Source organism: Homarus americanus, unplaced genomic scaffold, assembly GCF_018991925.1.
Source record: "Homarus americanus isolate GMGI-L3 unplaced genomic scaffold, GMGI_Hamer_2.0 scaffold31037, whole genome shotgun sequence".
Classification (NCBI taxonomy): domain Eukaryota; kingdom Metazoa; phylum Arthropoda; class Malacostraca; order Decapoda; family Nephropidae; genus Homarus; species Homarus americanus.
The window spans coordinates 4855655-4871853 of NW_024722227.1; the positions used below are offsets into that span (position 1 = coordinate 4855655).

General features: G+C 41.4%; 1 protein-coding gene across 1 annotated transcript; it reads left to right on the forward strand.

Annotated features, from left to right (window-relative positions):
* Positions 1-1372: 1372 nt before the first annotated feature.
* On the forward strand, positions 1373-3826 carry LOC121862322 (SH3 domain-containing protein C23A1.17-like). Its single transcript, XM_042360494.1, has 2 exons — positions 1373-1412; positions 3058-3826. The coding sequence occupies exons 1-2, from the start codon at positions 1401-1403 to the stop codon at positions 3724-3726; spliced, it is 681 nt and encodes a 226-aa protein (XP_042216428.1). The 5' UTR covers positions 1373-1400; the 3' UTR covers positions 3727-3826.
* Positions 3827-16199: the final 12373 nt, after the last annotated feature.

Consider the following 16199-nt stretch of genomic DNA (forward strand, 5'->3'; position numbering starts at 1 on the left):
AGCCCTCAGAGAAGCACAGAGCTGTTCCCAGCTGGCACGAGAAATGACTACATCACTTGGATGATGCCAGGAACTAATTTAACTTAACCTTTCCTCTTGTGAGGTCACTGGTCGTACTTCTGCAAAATGGTTGTTAAAAAATGTAGAGCAACTTAACCTAACTCAACGGGTCCTAAACGAAGAGAACCTAAGCTAAAACACACCCCCGTATTGTTGTATCAAGTAAGAATAGGTAGCCTTTGGCTACCTATACAGTGGTGGCCAACATTACGTCCTTGGGTTAAGTTTTACAGCTAATAGTTTGTGGGTTTTTCAGGCACGACCAAGATGATGAAGGTTTGTATCTGAGTTCTTTCTCTGTTATATTTGGAGTTTTTAATGTTATTATTCATTTATGCACTTATAGTAGATGTAATAATAATTTATAGCCTTATTTCTAAGGCATAAGTACATATACTATACAATACAATAACAAGGTACAGTATATTACACCAGCCACTACAAGTGGTCTTTGTTACTCGACAAAAATATATATATTTTCATGAGCGATAAACCTGAGAAACATCCTGGGTCTACAGTATGTACTGTACAGCCACATAAGAACGGCTATTACTTATTTTCTGCCTTTTCGAAAGGTAATCAGTATGCTTATCAATCAACCGTTGTCAATCTTTTAACATGAGGTCATGCTCAAGTAAAGGATGTGGAGTTCCTCAAAGAGATGAATTAAAAATTATTCATTCATTATAGACATCCAAGACAACTTAAATGTTAAAAGTAACAACAACCATGACATGACTAGATACGGTATTTTTTTTATAACAGCCAACATTTATAAATTCGTATATCAGCTGATCGAATCTGCTGAGGTACATGAGCTTCTGAACATACAGTATGTGCTACACAGCCGACCATAGACCGTGAGACATACTGGGAAACAGTGTAGCCAACACCAATACTGGGAAGCAGTGTAGCCAATACCAACACTGAAACAGTGTAGCCAATACCATAACTGTGAACCAGAGTAGACAATACCAACACTGAAACAGTGTAGCCAACACCAACACTGGGAAACAGTAAAGCTAACACCAACCCTGGTAGACACTCGCGTATTTTATCAGACACCGCCGAGGAGCATAAAATCTTCAGTTATGAAACGTGGATCAGAATCATTGAGACGACTTAATTAGAGCAAAGATCAGTCAACCAAGCCAAGGATGGCGTGCGTGTGTGTACAGTGATGCAGCAGGAAAGAAACATCACCGGGAATGTAGGTGTGGATGTGTCTAGGTGTGGCTGAGCCGGGGAACCTTTAACCAAGGCCTCGACATCCCCTCCACGAGTTATATAAGGCGTCTCTTTCCCGTGACAGGCAGTGTAGCGACTCTCCCCACTACATCATGAAGACTCTGGTAAGTGCCTCAGTCTTCCCTTCACCCGTGAATATATAATTTTTTCCTTTAAAGTCCATCCGTAATTCATTAACAGCGGTGCAAGTGCAGTGATTCCTACAGTGTATCAGCAGCAAAATGTGGTGGGTGACTTATGATTAGGCTGCATGAGCTGTCTTGGGTTTATTTCAAAACAAAGGTGTTACTTATATAGATTGACATCATCTCTCATTTTCCATTAGAACTACATTTGATTCGTCATTTTATTAAAATGTTCTTCATAATTTCTATCTGCAATATTAAAAAAGTATGTTGTAGTTGTAGTTCTACTGTAATTTGGTGCTTCCATAGCGAGGCTCAGTAGCAGTTCACCTCGTTTCTACAGTATGCTGAAAACTAACTTTTAAAATTTATGAGATTTATTATCTCATGGTGTACACACTCAAGCTTCGCTAGTTTTAAAAAAATGCATTTTTTTGTGGCTGCTGACAATAATTTCATGAATGTTGTTGCTGTTGGTAATTTAGGTTCACAACTTTGGAAATTTAAGAGGCAATTTTCTGGCTAAGTATTTTGTTTTTATGGTGAGAAGCGTTAAGTTAGTTCGTTTTTAGTGAAATGTTGTACTATAAACACTTCAAGTTTATCATCAACAAATTCAGATTAACAAAGGAAGTCACAAACTTGTCAACGGTGTTTACCGCCCTACCCTAGCGAGTTATTGAACACTCATTTTTTCCTGGAGGCCAAACCTCACCGTATTGACATTATCACTAATAACCTTACTGTAAGGTAATTCAGAATTATTTACTGATGTATCTGGTTCAGAAAAAATATTTTATTCTTGAAACGTATTTTAAAGTTATGGTTATTTTGTGTTATTGCATACATAATATTTCTGGTGCTAGGCTTTTCTCTGATCAGCGATTTGTCCACTTGACTATACAGTTTAGACCGCTTACTCTGTACCACACACGCCCCACACCTTTTTACTCTTTTACCGAGTCTTCCATATACAAGACGATGTCTACCTTGTTGGTGTACAGTTGTCCGTACATCACTGTCAGCCACGACCAGTAGCAGGAACAGCAACAATGTTGCTCCACCACAGAGGACAGAACACTGTAGAATATGATTGAAGGTGAAGCCAGCCATTCAGTAATTCAGCTTTATGCCCAGCTTTCGACACTAAAAAAGATACAAGTCATGCTAGAAGGAAAGGGGAATAAAGAATCTGTACAATATCCTATATAAGATATCCTAAGATGTCACACTTCCTAATACACAGTGCCGGATTTAGACCTGTGGAGGCCCATGGGCAGCCTCTTTGTGGAGGCCCCCCTCATTATAACTACCCAAGAGGGTGGGGTGGCGAGTGAAGCGAGCCTAAACATCTGGGAGTTCCGGGGGGCGCTGTAAGCCCCCCGGGAAAATTTTGAAATTTGAACACTTCTTTGGAGAATTTTGAAGCCATATGCAGTTATATCGAGGAAATTAGAACATATTGTAATATGTGGAGGCCCCCAGATTGTGGAGGCCCCTGGGCAGCTGCCCACTTTGCCCACTCCTGAATCCGGCCCTGCTAATACACCTCAATTTTAGTGTTAAGTCAAAGTAGTGATGTATGCATGGTATCTCCTGCGACTGACACCAACATTTTCCACAGGTTTTGTTTGGCGTGATTGCCGCGGCCCTGGCTGCTCCCATCCCTGAAGCCTCGTCTGTGCTGGCCGTCCACGGTGCTCTACCATATGGTGTAGCTCCTGCAGGTGTCCATGTGGCTGCTGCCCCCTTGCCCCATGCTGTATCTTATGTTGCTCCTGTTGCCCATGCTGCTTCCTACGCTCCTGCCCCAGTACCCGTCGCTCTGCCCCCAGCACAAGTGCAGGTGCCCATCACCCGTACTCATGTGGAGGTGCCTGTTCACCAGAAGGTCCACTACGGCACTCAGAATTACGTAGCCGGAGCCACCACCACCATCCATAAGCCATCCCTGGCTGCCCCCGCCATCGCACCACCCACCGTCCTCCTCCCCAAGGTCACTCACAATGCCCCAGAGGTCACCATCCAGCACCAGGAGATCCCTGTCGAGAAACACACCCCTAACTTCGTCGACACCCCCTACCACGCTGGTACCATCATCCAGTACACTAAGCCTGAGATCAAGGAGATCAAGGTGCCCACACCATATGCCCAGCCAGTACCCGTGCCTCACCCCGTGCCCGTCGCTCAGCCCGTGCCCACTCCAGTGCACTCCGTCCACCAGGCTGCCCACTATGGTGCACATGTCGCTGCCCCCGTGAGGTATGGTGCTGTCTTCCAACACGGTTATTAAGAAAAGAAGTCAGGATCCTCCGTAGATATTCACGCCAACACGAGTCTCTCTGATGTAGATATTCTATCATATCACGTTTTATAAATAAATGAAAAAATCAGCTACCTTTACTTACCTAGACTTCAGCCAAAAGATGCCTGAGCGAGTCCAAAGACAGGAGTATCCAAGGCAACACTAAACTAAAAATGCAATAGTTAACTCTGTTATGCCATAAGAACATTCATCAGTTTGCAACACTTAAAACTGCTATTAGAAAACGGCCGAGCCTGATTATCTTACCATAGCGCACTGACCTCTGTTCTCGACATACTGGATCCAACACACATCCACTATCAACAGACACGGGAGACCAAATTAAAAGTTGAGAGGAAATATAGCTTAGTTTACTACACAACGGAAAACCAAGAACTGGACCAATAAAAGAATTTAGATTTGAAGTACTTCTGGGGTTTTAAATGGAATATTTATGGTTATAACAAGAAAAAACTTGTATAAAAGATATAGATATAGGTAGAATATTTAGTTGTAGGAATGTAAAGTGAGGAAGTTTGGTAGCGTGGCCGGTTAGTTATTTACTGTATATTATATTCGTTGGGGGAATTTTCTAAACCACCGACTCTAAGTACAGCTATATATTATTCACTCAATGACACACACACACACAATAATAGAACATTATATTTACGTTACGAGACATTGACTCCTGGTTTATAATACATCTTTCCTCTTTCATCAGTTTCTATCATATTCCAGATGAGTTTTTCTAGCCCCATCTGAGTTTCTTCTATACAGCTTCATTTTCCGTCATATTCCAGATAAGTTTTTCTGTTCCATCTGCGTTTCCTCTATGTGTAGAGCATCATTTTCATATTCCAGATGAGTTTTTTTGTTCCGTCTGATTTTCTTCTATGCAACATAATTTTCCGCCAATCCGGCCGGGGGTAGCAGGTCACACTGGGGGGTGCCATGACTCAGGACGACGTGTGAGGCAGGATACATGGTCCTGGGTTCGCCCTCTGAACAAGAGTATCGGCTGGATCCTTGACCCCCTGTCCCACGCCCCCACAGCTGAAATCCTCTCCCTGGTTCGGCTTGCCAGGGTTTTATGTGTGTTGCTGCATTCCACACGTCTTAACTTCCTAAAGTAGAAAAATATAAAATCTCCTTAATCCTAGACCAAGGGAGGACTTGAAAGAAGTGAAGTGGTGTGTGGTGGGTGTGGTGCTGCATTCATCACCCTGCTTCTCCTCTGCTCGTATGTGCTGTGGTTGAAGTCAATACTTGGTCCATCGTCACCTCTTGATTGCTTCTGTGTCGTAAGGCAACGTCATCCTGGCCGATCACTGCATGCAGCTTGGAAATGCGACGTCAGGTCATGCCCAAGTGAGCTGGTTATCTCCAATATCCGGCTGGCCATGGGGCGGTACTGTGTGTGACATTTGACAGAGAAAGACAATCCTAAAGGGAGGATGGATTAGTTGGACGTGCATCTATAAAAAAAATATTTACTTTATACGTTACGTCAATGTTTGGCAACTATGGTTTCCGTCACGACAATGTTCTCAAGACTGGTTCGGGGAGTGAAGTTCTGCTCACTATGCTGAATATTACACCTTTTCACATATCCGTTGAGACATTGTTACATAAGTATTTGACAAATTTCATAACCGAATGACAAACACATGTCGAATGACAATCTAAAATAACTGTTCGTTCATGCTAACGGAAGTGATTGACATAAGTTATGAAGTTGACAGACGTGAACAATAAACCGACAGTCTACATATAGTTTGAGAATGTAACAATGGGAGAATGACATACCACCAACAGTTATTTTAGATTGTCATTCGATATGTGTTCTGTCATTCGGTTATGAAATTTGTCAAATACTTATGTAACAAAGTCTCAACGGATATGTGAAAAGGTGTATTTATCAACGGGTATTAACGAGTACACTATAAATCATACTAGACTAAAACAAAAAAAAAGACACTGAGTGAAGCTCTGCAAGTATGGCAATATCAAATTACACGAACCATCGATTTCAAAGCATAACTTACGGGACAAAACAGACTGGGGATTAATGAGGTCAAGCTGGGCGGGGCGAGACGGGACGGGTCGGGTGGGGTGCGGTGGAGCGGGGATGGAAGGGTAAGGAGGATGAGGTGGGAATTAGGACAGGGAGGGGGATGTAGGTTGTAAGACATGTTAGGTTTTAACAGTTAGTATAGACACAGCTTTTATCACTAAAACACAATGGGTACATTTAACATTGACCGACAATTAAAATGCACTAGGGACACTGAGAACGTTACAAATCGCGGGGGACTCTAACAAATTATATTAAGCACTGAACATATTCTGGGGCGAGTGTTATGCTAGGAACAATTCGCACATACCACGCTGTACCACATACCACGCTGTACTACACAGGAATCCCTTACTACACACTTTTAAGCAATACCCAAACTGAATTAAACGAAGGATGAGACAAGCCAGGTGTAATGGCTAAGCGAGGGAGGGCGTGGGTTAAGTTAAGTACGCTGCCACCAGTGTAATGACTAAGCGAGGAGGGCGTGGGTTTACGTTAAGTAGGCTGCCACCCTTATAACAAGGGGGATTGAGAGGTAGAAGGTATAGATAGAGTCTTTAGTTGTAGGATTGTAAAGTGAGGAAGTTTGGTAGCGTGGCCGGTTAGTTATTTATCTGTACAAGTATAATATATTCGTTGGGGGAATTTTCTGAACCACCAATTCTAAGTACAGCTATTCATTATTCACTCAATGACACAGACGCATTAATAGCGCATGATATCGAAGTTACTAGAGCATTATATTTACGTTACTAGACACTGACTCTCGGACACAAACAAAATGAATACACTTCCCACCGTAAGTAACTCACCTTATGGATAGCTCTGACAATGACTCAGGTGTGACCTGAGGGAGGCCCAGCGGGTGCTGCTGGACTTTGTCTTCCTCCTCATACACATCTCTACTGTCAAGCCCAACCAACTCAATCCGGGCACAAGGATGAGCATAAGTGCGAGTTCAATCCCTACCATTACTAGCCAACACATGATGGCGTTCTTTATCCCGATCACAGAACTATCAGTCACGAAATAAAAACTACGCTCTGCTACCAGTTGTAACCGGTCGGAATTCTCTCACTTAATTATTGGGTTTATTTAGTATCAGTGGATGGTAATGCAGTGGAAGCGCCCCTCAGAGAAAATACCGAACTTGCACAAACACAATTAATTAAAATTATTCTCCGTGACCGTGGACAGTTAGAGCCTGTGATTAGGGTAAATGAGAGGCACTGTAAAAGATGACACTTCTATTCCCTCCAACACTACAAACACAATCAATAATGGTACACCAACACACTTCTTGGCATGGCTTAAAAGCTACAGTGGGGAACAAAATTTATACATGGTATCAAAAAATATTAAGAAATATTAAATGCATTATGAGAAGACTACTAAGGCAACAGTATTACTTATACCAGAATAAGGAACTCATCTGAAAACAGTTCCCTCGTTACCTTACATCACTTAGTGACATATAAAACATTAGAAAACATCAAGTGCACCAATGAACATGCCTTAAGAGCATCCGACAAAATAATAGCAATCACTGAGAAATAGGAAGTCTCGATTTTAGTCATACTACACTAGAACATGGATCAATCATAGCCTGTCTGGGATGACCCACAAAATACCACAATCGTAACTGTCCTAGAACCCGAAGGGTGTAACTACTAACCTGCCAAGGGGCAGGCATTTACAAGAAACCGAGAAAATCACTCATGACTCATCAGGCAAGCAGGTGCGCCGTTGTTTTTTTGTTAGTACTCTCTTTAGATTTCAGGAGTCATGAATGTCTTTCTCCACCAATACCCGTAAACATGCTTCACACATAGGTTCCGAATGCACCCGTACTTTTAAGGCACTACAGTTTGTCACAACCTTGAAGAAGAACCCCTACTTCCCCCGTGGGGACGTAGGGGGTAAATGACCCAGAACGATCATCAACCAAGAGCGGACGCTGGTCCCACGTAGTTAGTTGTCAGGGGCACTCGTTCACTTCGGGCGCCCCAGCTAAAACCCTGCTAGCCAGTGACCAACACTGACAGCTCAATCCGCTCAAAACCGCGTGGACTGCTCAAACAGTTTCGATCGCGTGGGCTTTCAGAATCCCTGCAAGAGACTCTTTGCAACACTGATGGAAGTGCACGCAACGAGACGAGACCACGTGATCACTTTCCGTGGCAGAGACCCGCAGGAAGACGTCTGTGTGGCCCGGGCGTCGGCGCTTTACTGACGCTTCCAAAGCGTCTCTTCAAGACGCTACCCTGGCCTAGTGACGTCATCACTCACAAACTAAATACCTTCTGTGGGACACAACCCGTATCATCATTGGGTATGAGTTTGCTTGGGAGATTGGTATCCCCGCATCCCCTGAGCAACGCTCTTGTGCATTATGCAGAAGACCCGACAGCAGCACCCTTTTCCACTACCTCCTAAGATGTCCCCACACACAACGCTTCCGTGACGCCTGCTGGACCACCACTCCACGACCCCCTGACGGAGACACGATGATCCTCCCCATACTGACCAGATATTTTGTAAATAATATTAATTATGTGTTAAAGGAATATCCTTCCTTCCTTAGGCTTTAGTAAGCCCCTTTATAATATTTATACTGTATATACTTGTCACACTTGCCAGATGCGTCTGGTGTCATTGTACAGGGGTACCTAGTGACAGCACTAGGATCCCGCTTCCTCTATCAAGGAATAAACAATTGAAATTGTGGGACACAAGTAACATATTTAGACTGAGAAACGATCTATAATAACTTTAAATTTAATAATAATCCCGTACCTTCACGAAACGCGTCCATATTAATTCAATAAAATACATTTAATATTATATAGGCCTAGTTCAAAATGCTCCCACTGCGCTTGGGGGAGGCATTGGATATATATATATATAATATATATATATATATATATATATATATATATATATATATATATATATATATATATATATATATATATATATATATATATATATTTATATTTATTTATTATATTCAGAAATTTCGGTGTGATAGTTAGAGACGTTTGAAAACCATCAGCTGGCCAAGCCTCGTGGTAAGTTAATTAAGCGAAGGCAATGCCTCCCCCAAGCGCAGTGGAAGCATTGGATTCCTGGCCTGTCCTAACACTATATTTATGTTGTTTAAGTCTAGTTACAAGATCTTTACCTGTCTGGCCTAAGTAAAACATATTACATTCCTTGCAAGGAACCTTATAAATGCAGACACCTGTATTGTTGGGGGAGTTCTTGATTAACATTTGTTTAACAGTGCATGAGTTTTTAAATGCCACATTGACAGGTAAAGATCTTGTAACTATACTTAAACAACATAAATATAGTGTTAGGACAGGCCAGGAATCCAATGCTCTGTTTGTTCATTTGAGGGATAACAAGCATTGCATTGACTGGGATAATGCCTCCTCAATATTACCTTGTAATTAAATTGACAGTAGGAACATTATTGAATCCAGTCTCATTAAACATTCCGAATCCGTCAACATGAATTTGAGTAATGGTATGTACAAACTGAATAATTTCGTAATTAAGAAGATTTGTAACCAGGTGAGAAGGTTGGGTTATCTTACCCTTAGACCTGACTACCGACTGCTGCGGTGCTTTTTGAAGATTAGTAGGGTCACTACCTAATAACCTGACTATAGTGGACTTGATCTCACCTTCCTCTACTGTATATATATTTGCCTTGTTATGTATTTCTCCTTAGTCTGTACTCACCCCTGAAGATGTGAATTACACGAAAGCGCTTGGGAACTTCGTGTTTTCTTTTTCCTTGTGATTATCAGCATATACCTAGATCACGCGCACCTACAGTGATTTACTTGCATATATATATATATATATATATATATATATATATATATATATATATATATATATATATATATATATATATATATATATATATATATAGAGCAAACCTGCCAATTTATGTTAGAATAGTCTGGAAAGTAATTAATTAATACAGTTATTGCTATTTGGTATACAAGATATGAAAAAAATGCAAGTTGCACATATCTCTCACTAATATGTCTTGGGTTCAAGTCCTGCTTGGCCCAGGCACACGCAAAGAGGGCATAATCCAGTGTGACACTGTCAAATATCTTAGGTTTTCTCCGAGTACTTCAGTTTCCTCCTGTACTTGGAAAGAATTCAGAGGAGAATGACAAGACTAATCCCGGGCATTAGGAACCTTGAGTACAGAGACAGGTTAAAGCATCTTAATTTGCACTCCCTTGAGAGACGTAGAGCGAGGGGCGACCTGATAGGGGTGTATAAGTGGAAGGCAGGGCTAAACAAAGGGGACATTACAAAGGTACTCAAATTATCCAACCAGGAGCAAACTCGTAACAATGGTTTTAAATTAGACAAATTTAGATTTAGGCGTGAAATAGGTAAACACTGGTTTGGAAACAGAGTAGTGGATGAATGGAGCAAGTTACCAAATATCATCATTAACTCGAATACGCTGAATTGCTTCAAACATAGGTTGGATGCTCGTATGAGCAATAGGGGTTGGGTGTAAACGGGACTGCCCAGTATGGGCCAATAGGCCCGCTGCATTTTCCTCCATTCTTATGTTCTTATGTACTAACACCAAGCAAACCATTCGAACGACTAATAAACTGGTAAGTGGTGAAGTGATAAATAGAAATAGTCAGCCAAACGTGACCTTCCAAAGACTGTTGAGAGAGTTCAGTAGTTATTTACCTGACACCGGCTGAATAGTTTATCTAGCCTGCTGATAGTTCACTATTGCAGATGATAAAGTAAGGTTTGCCTTGTCGGGAATATCAGGTAAATAATAATGAGAAAGAAGATATTATAGTGCTGAGGGAACCATGGAAAGCCAGAGTGTAGAAAGGCTGAAAAAGAGTTCCAGAGGTGGATTTCGAGCAAGGTCAAGTGAAACCCAAAGGCGTTTTACCGCTATGCAAAGTCGAAATTTAAAACGAGAGTAGGCATATCGGACCTGTGACTGGTGAGGTTTAGTCTGTTGCAGTGGACCTTGCTAGATTAGCTGCACAGTGTTACAGCTGCAGGCTTCTCCGAGACCACCAACCAAGACATTATGGAGGTGATCGGGGATCCTGAGGTGACTGCCGACGAGATGTTGGAAGACGATGACGTCAGTGAAGATGCAAGTGGTGCGTCAGCCCGAGAAGAACACAAGTTAACACATGGTAATGTTAAGGATGCCATCGAGTTTGCAGAGAAACTCAAGCTCGCCCTTTCCAACGACCCTGACAATAACCGCTATGCAGTCTTCACTCCATATGTATTTAGAAATACATGATTAAATTTTCTGAGTACCTTTTATTTAATGGAAATGTATGAGATATGTAACATACCTTGGACAAAACTTTTGAGTTAACAATAATTGCTTTTTGGTACAAGGATAATTTCCTGTTTGACACAATTGACAGTAATTGTGATGTTTTCCAAGATTTTGTTCCAACTGTGTGTTCATAACTGTCATAGTATATAGTACCTAAAACTTGGGAATATTCTGCTGATCTCATCCACAGCACAGGCCATAAATCTCTTTTCTTCCACTCACCCAAGCCCATAATACTTGTTTACCTATTGCTTCCTCAAACCTTTCTATTTCTCTGCTAACCTCAATTATGGACTGGTGTGTGGCAACAAAGACTGTAGAATCAACAACATATCCCTGAATGAGAATTTTTATGTTGTTTGGTAACTGTCGGGGAATTATCCTGGCAATGCTGTTTACTGATAAATAAAAAGGTTCTTGGAAAAAATATATAGAGAATCATAGAAAGAGGACATCCCTGTCTTACTGATCTTTTAATCCTGAATGACTTACTTTGGATGCCATTAACCAAAACCTTACTCTCTCAATTTCCATACAACATTTTAATCCAGTCTACATAAACATTGTTAATGCCTAATTTTTTCATTATCCTAAATACAAATTTAATATCAACTCTGTCAAATACTTTTGACCAATCTAAGTTTATCAGGCACATTTTTGGTTCTCACTATTGACTTTTTACTTTACTTTTATCCTCTTCGCCACTGATCGGCTCGTTAGCCGCTTGGGCGATCGGTCACGTCTCTGAATACTTTTCCTTTTCATTTATCTTCTTCACCAAAAGATCGGCTCACTCGCCGCCCGGGCGATCGGTCACGTCTCTGTCACGCAATGTTGGCAAATACTGGGCATGCACCGGTTCCTGAATGTACCTGAACCCGCTCCAGTGTTGGTCAAGTCTTGTCTTGAAAGAGCTCACACTCGGTGCCGTCACAACACTCTCTGGTAGATTGTTCCAAGAGTTTACAACCCTCACTCCGAAAAAGTTTGCCTTCACAGTTTTCTGGACTTGCGGCTTCTTCAATCTTGAGCTGTGACCCCTTGTGGGGCGAGCGTCCGCCAGCTCCAAGTAAGGACACTCGACTGAGTAGTGCCCCCTGAGATGCTTATACACCTCAACTAGGTCCCCCCTTGCCCGTCTGTAGTATAAGCTAGGCAAGTTCAGGCACTCCAATCTCTCAGGGTAGCTGAGGTGCCAAAGTGGAGGCACCAGTCTGGTGGCCCTCCTTTGAACATTTTCAACCAACTGACAGTCCCTAGCATATCTCGGGAACCAGACGGGGTGACATGGAAAGCCAGAGTTGTCATTAAATTACCAACACCATAGAATAATGTTTAAATCTCTTAAGGATGATGGTTTAACCTTCAGAGGATAATGGCTTAACATTTTAAGGACAACAGTTTCACCCATTTAGGTTAACGGTCTAACCTTTTGAAGTTAATGGTTTAACAGGGCAGTGACCGGAGGGAGGTGGAGGAGAGGACGATGATTATTCAATCACTCAAAATACGTGTAACTCGTTCTGATATAAATCTCTCTTACAAGACAGTTTAAAACCCTTCTGAGAAAATTCCATATTTGGGAGCAATATGAACAGCTGACAAGCTACACTCAACATTACCACCACGCGCCGCCACCACCACCATGCACCACGCACTCGTTAAGTATTATAAAACCTGTAAAACAAAATTCCATCACTTTAATCTTTAGTAAGTGGACAACGACACCGGTCTGAACTCACTATCACCAACGGATTCCTATGCTAATCTCATAGAATAATTGTTTACCCATAAGAAATTCATACAGAAAGTGTTAAATAAATTAAAAGATATTATTCAATATTTTCAAATTGAAGATCAATATATGTTATAATCATGGTCCTGCTATTATAATCATGTCCTGGTTGTTATAATCATGGTCGCGGATACTTACAGTATCTAATATAATAAGAAGAAGAATAAAGGTTAGAATAATTAGTTAAAGAAATATTCGCCATAGGAGAGGTTAAAATCATAAAAAAAAATTATTATGAATCACGATGATCATTCCGAGATAAATTATATTAATGAAGAGAAGTGACCTTGATTCTGGTTAGTCACCATCTGCTTAAGTCATCACCTGTGTTAAGTCATCATAGTCATCATCTAAGAGTAGTTTTAGGCCCATCTCATGACTGACACGACCATCGATGTTCTTTCCGCCGAGGGTGTCGAGTCTTATTATTTACGCTGGTGGATGTAAGACCTCCTACCCTCACTGACGCAGCTATGGTCAATTTGGTGTTATTCGTGTTTATAAATGCCTTCTAATCTGTCTCAAGTCTATCCGTCCTGTCTATTGCCATCCCAACTGTCTGTTCGTCTGCGTGGTGTTTGACTGTGAGCCCGTCTGTGCTCTTTGTGTCGTCAAATCTGTCTGTCTTATGCGTTGTTGGCGTGTGTCTGCCTGTTTGTCTAATGTGAACCAGTCGGTCAGCTGTCTGTCTGTCATGTTAGTTGCCATATTGTCTATTTGTGCATGTATGAATCTGTCTATTTTTGTCAACCTCCTGTGTGTTTCACTGTCTATATTCAACCCTGTGTCTATTGTAGTCATCTTCTCCATGCATTCCTGTTATTATCTTTTTATCTCTTCTTTTTTTCCATGTACAGTCACCCACAGGAATAAGTATACACTGTAGCTGTAAGGTCGTCTGGTAACGTTGAAGCAGCGCATCCAGACGCATGGTGAAACTCAGCTCCCCCCCCACCTGTTATCTCTAACTATTTTCTGTTTCCCCTTCAGTGGGGGAGGAGGAAGAGCCGTACGATAACTGCAATCGTGGGCTGACAGCGTACAGCGAATGAGGGTGTGCCAAGTCCGTAGACTTGCATCGTTTTCCATCGTAAATAAAATGGTTATGTAATGGCTTCCTAAAGAAACCATCGATATGGGACCAGGTTTGTTCCACTCTACGAATTTTTTTGCGATTTTTCCACCAAGTTTGATGAAAAACGATTATGCCGTTTCGGCTGCCCAGAACTGACACACACACACACACACACACACACACGCCTAGTCCTATATTATATTAGATACATCTGGGTTTTCTCTTTCATAATATCTAATTTAAACAGCCAATCAGATCCGTGATACATTAGCCTATACCTGTTGATTATCTATGACATCAAGGGAACCAGTTTTTCTCTCTCTGGCCAATAGAGGACTAGATTCATAAAGGTTCGTTTTTTTACTATTTCTTGTGCGTGATGATGTATAATGATGTATAAGGATGTATAATGATGTATAAGGATGTATAAGGATGTATAATGATGTATAAGGATGTATAAGGATGTATAATGATGTATAAGGATGTATAAAATCAGAATAGAAATCCCATCAACACTGCCTGAACTAGATAATTATGTACACTTAATACCAGTTAGGAGACAAAATTAACACAGAGAGGAGGAAGAGGAGAAGTAGAGAGAATGAGGATGAGGAGAAACAAAGTGGATGTAGATGAGAGAACAAGGAGGAGGATGAAAGAGAAAGTGGAAGTGGATGAGGGAGAAAGAGGATGTGGATGAGAAAGAGGATGTGGATGAGAAAGACGATGTGGATGAGAGAAAGAGGATAAGGATGAGAGAGAAATTACTATTATTATTATTATTAGTAGTAGTAGTAGTAGAGACAGCAAGCTTTCTTCGACATCAGGATTTTTGATCCCATGGCCGCATGTCACCGTAACCTAGCTCTCGATGCTGCACACAGGAGGAACGAGAACGACAAGAGAAGGGCATACGGGGAGAGAATTCAAAACGTTGATCAAGGCAGCTTCACTCCTCTAGTGTTCACAACCTCTGTGGATGACCAGCAAGATGTTTCGCGCTAGACTCTCGGAGGTGATCTCCGAAAGAAGCAGCAAGAAGTTACGTTATAGCCTGGATGAGATGTCGACTGTCTTTCTTCGGTCGGCTTTGCTCTGCCTCAGGGAACGAGAGCTTCTGCCCCAATCCCGACAACAGCTGCAGTTATTGACTATGAGGCAACAGTCACTGAATGCCGCATCGATCTGCGGCTCAACTAATTCAACACAGATAGGATAGCTACTTATGTATTAGGATATTTAATATTAAGGTAATAAAATGGTGGCGAAGGTGTGGCTATTGGGGGAGGCTGGAGGCCACTCTTAAAAAAAAAAGTAGTAGTAGTAGTAAAGGGAGAAAGATTTGGATGAGAGTAAAAAAGGAAAAGGATGAGACAGAGGATATGGATGAGAGAAAAATAAGATGTAGATGAGAGAGAAAGAAAATATGGATGAGAATGAAAGAAGAGTACCGTACAAATGGTGCATAAGAGAAAAAAAATCTCAAATATTTATTATATTAGGTTAGGCCAAGTGGTTACGTTAAGGCCCTTAAAGCAGGAGATAAATGTGTGCATTAAAAGAGAGGAAGCAAGGAGGCGACTGACGAACTGTTATTATATTTGTGTTACAAGAGTGTTTATTGGACAACGATAAAACTACATACCCAAGATTTATTTATTTTTTCACCTTAAGAAGATTAAATAAATTCCCTAACGCTAACCTAACATAATCCCATGTAGCGTTTGAGTGTTTGATCATCAGGTGAAATAAGCTGGGGTTAGTCTTCAGGTGGAATAAGCTATAGTCTTCAGGTGAAATAAGCTGGGGGTTAGTCTTCAGGTGGATTAAGCTGGGAGTTAGTCTTCAGGTGAAATAAGCTGGGGTTAGTCTTCAGGTGAAATAAGCTGGGGGTTAGTCTTCAGGTGAAATAAGCTGGGGTTAGTCTTTAAAAATAAGCTGGGGGTTAATCATCAGGTGAAATAAGCTGGGGGCTAATCATCAAGTGAAATAAGCTGGGGCTATTCATCAAGTGAAATAAGCTGGGGCTATTCATCAAGTGAAATAAGCTGGGGCTAGTCATTAAGTGAAATAAGCTGGGGCTAATCTTCAGGTGACCTATCCCAGCTATGTAATGTTCAAGTAAAGGTCACATGGTGAG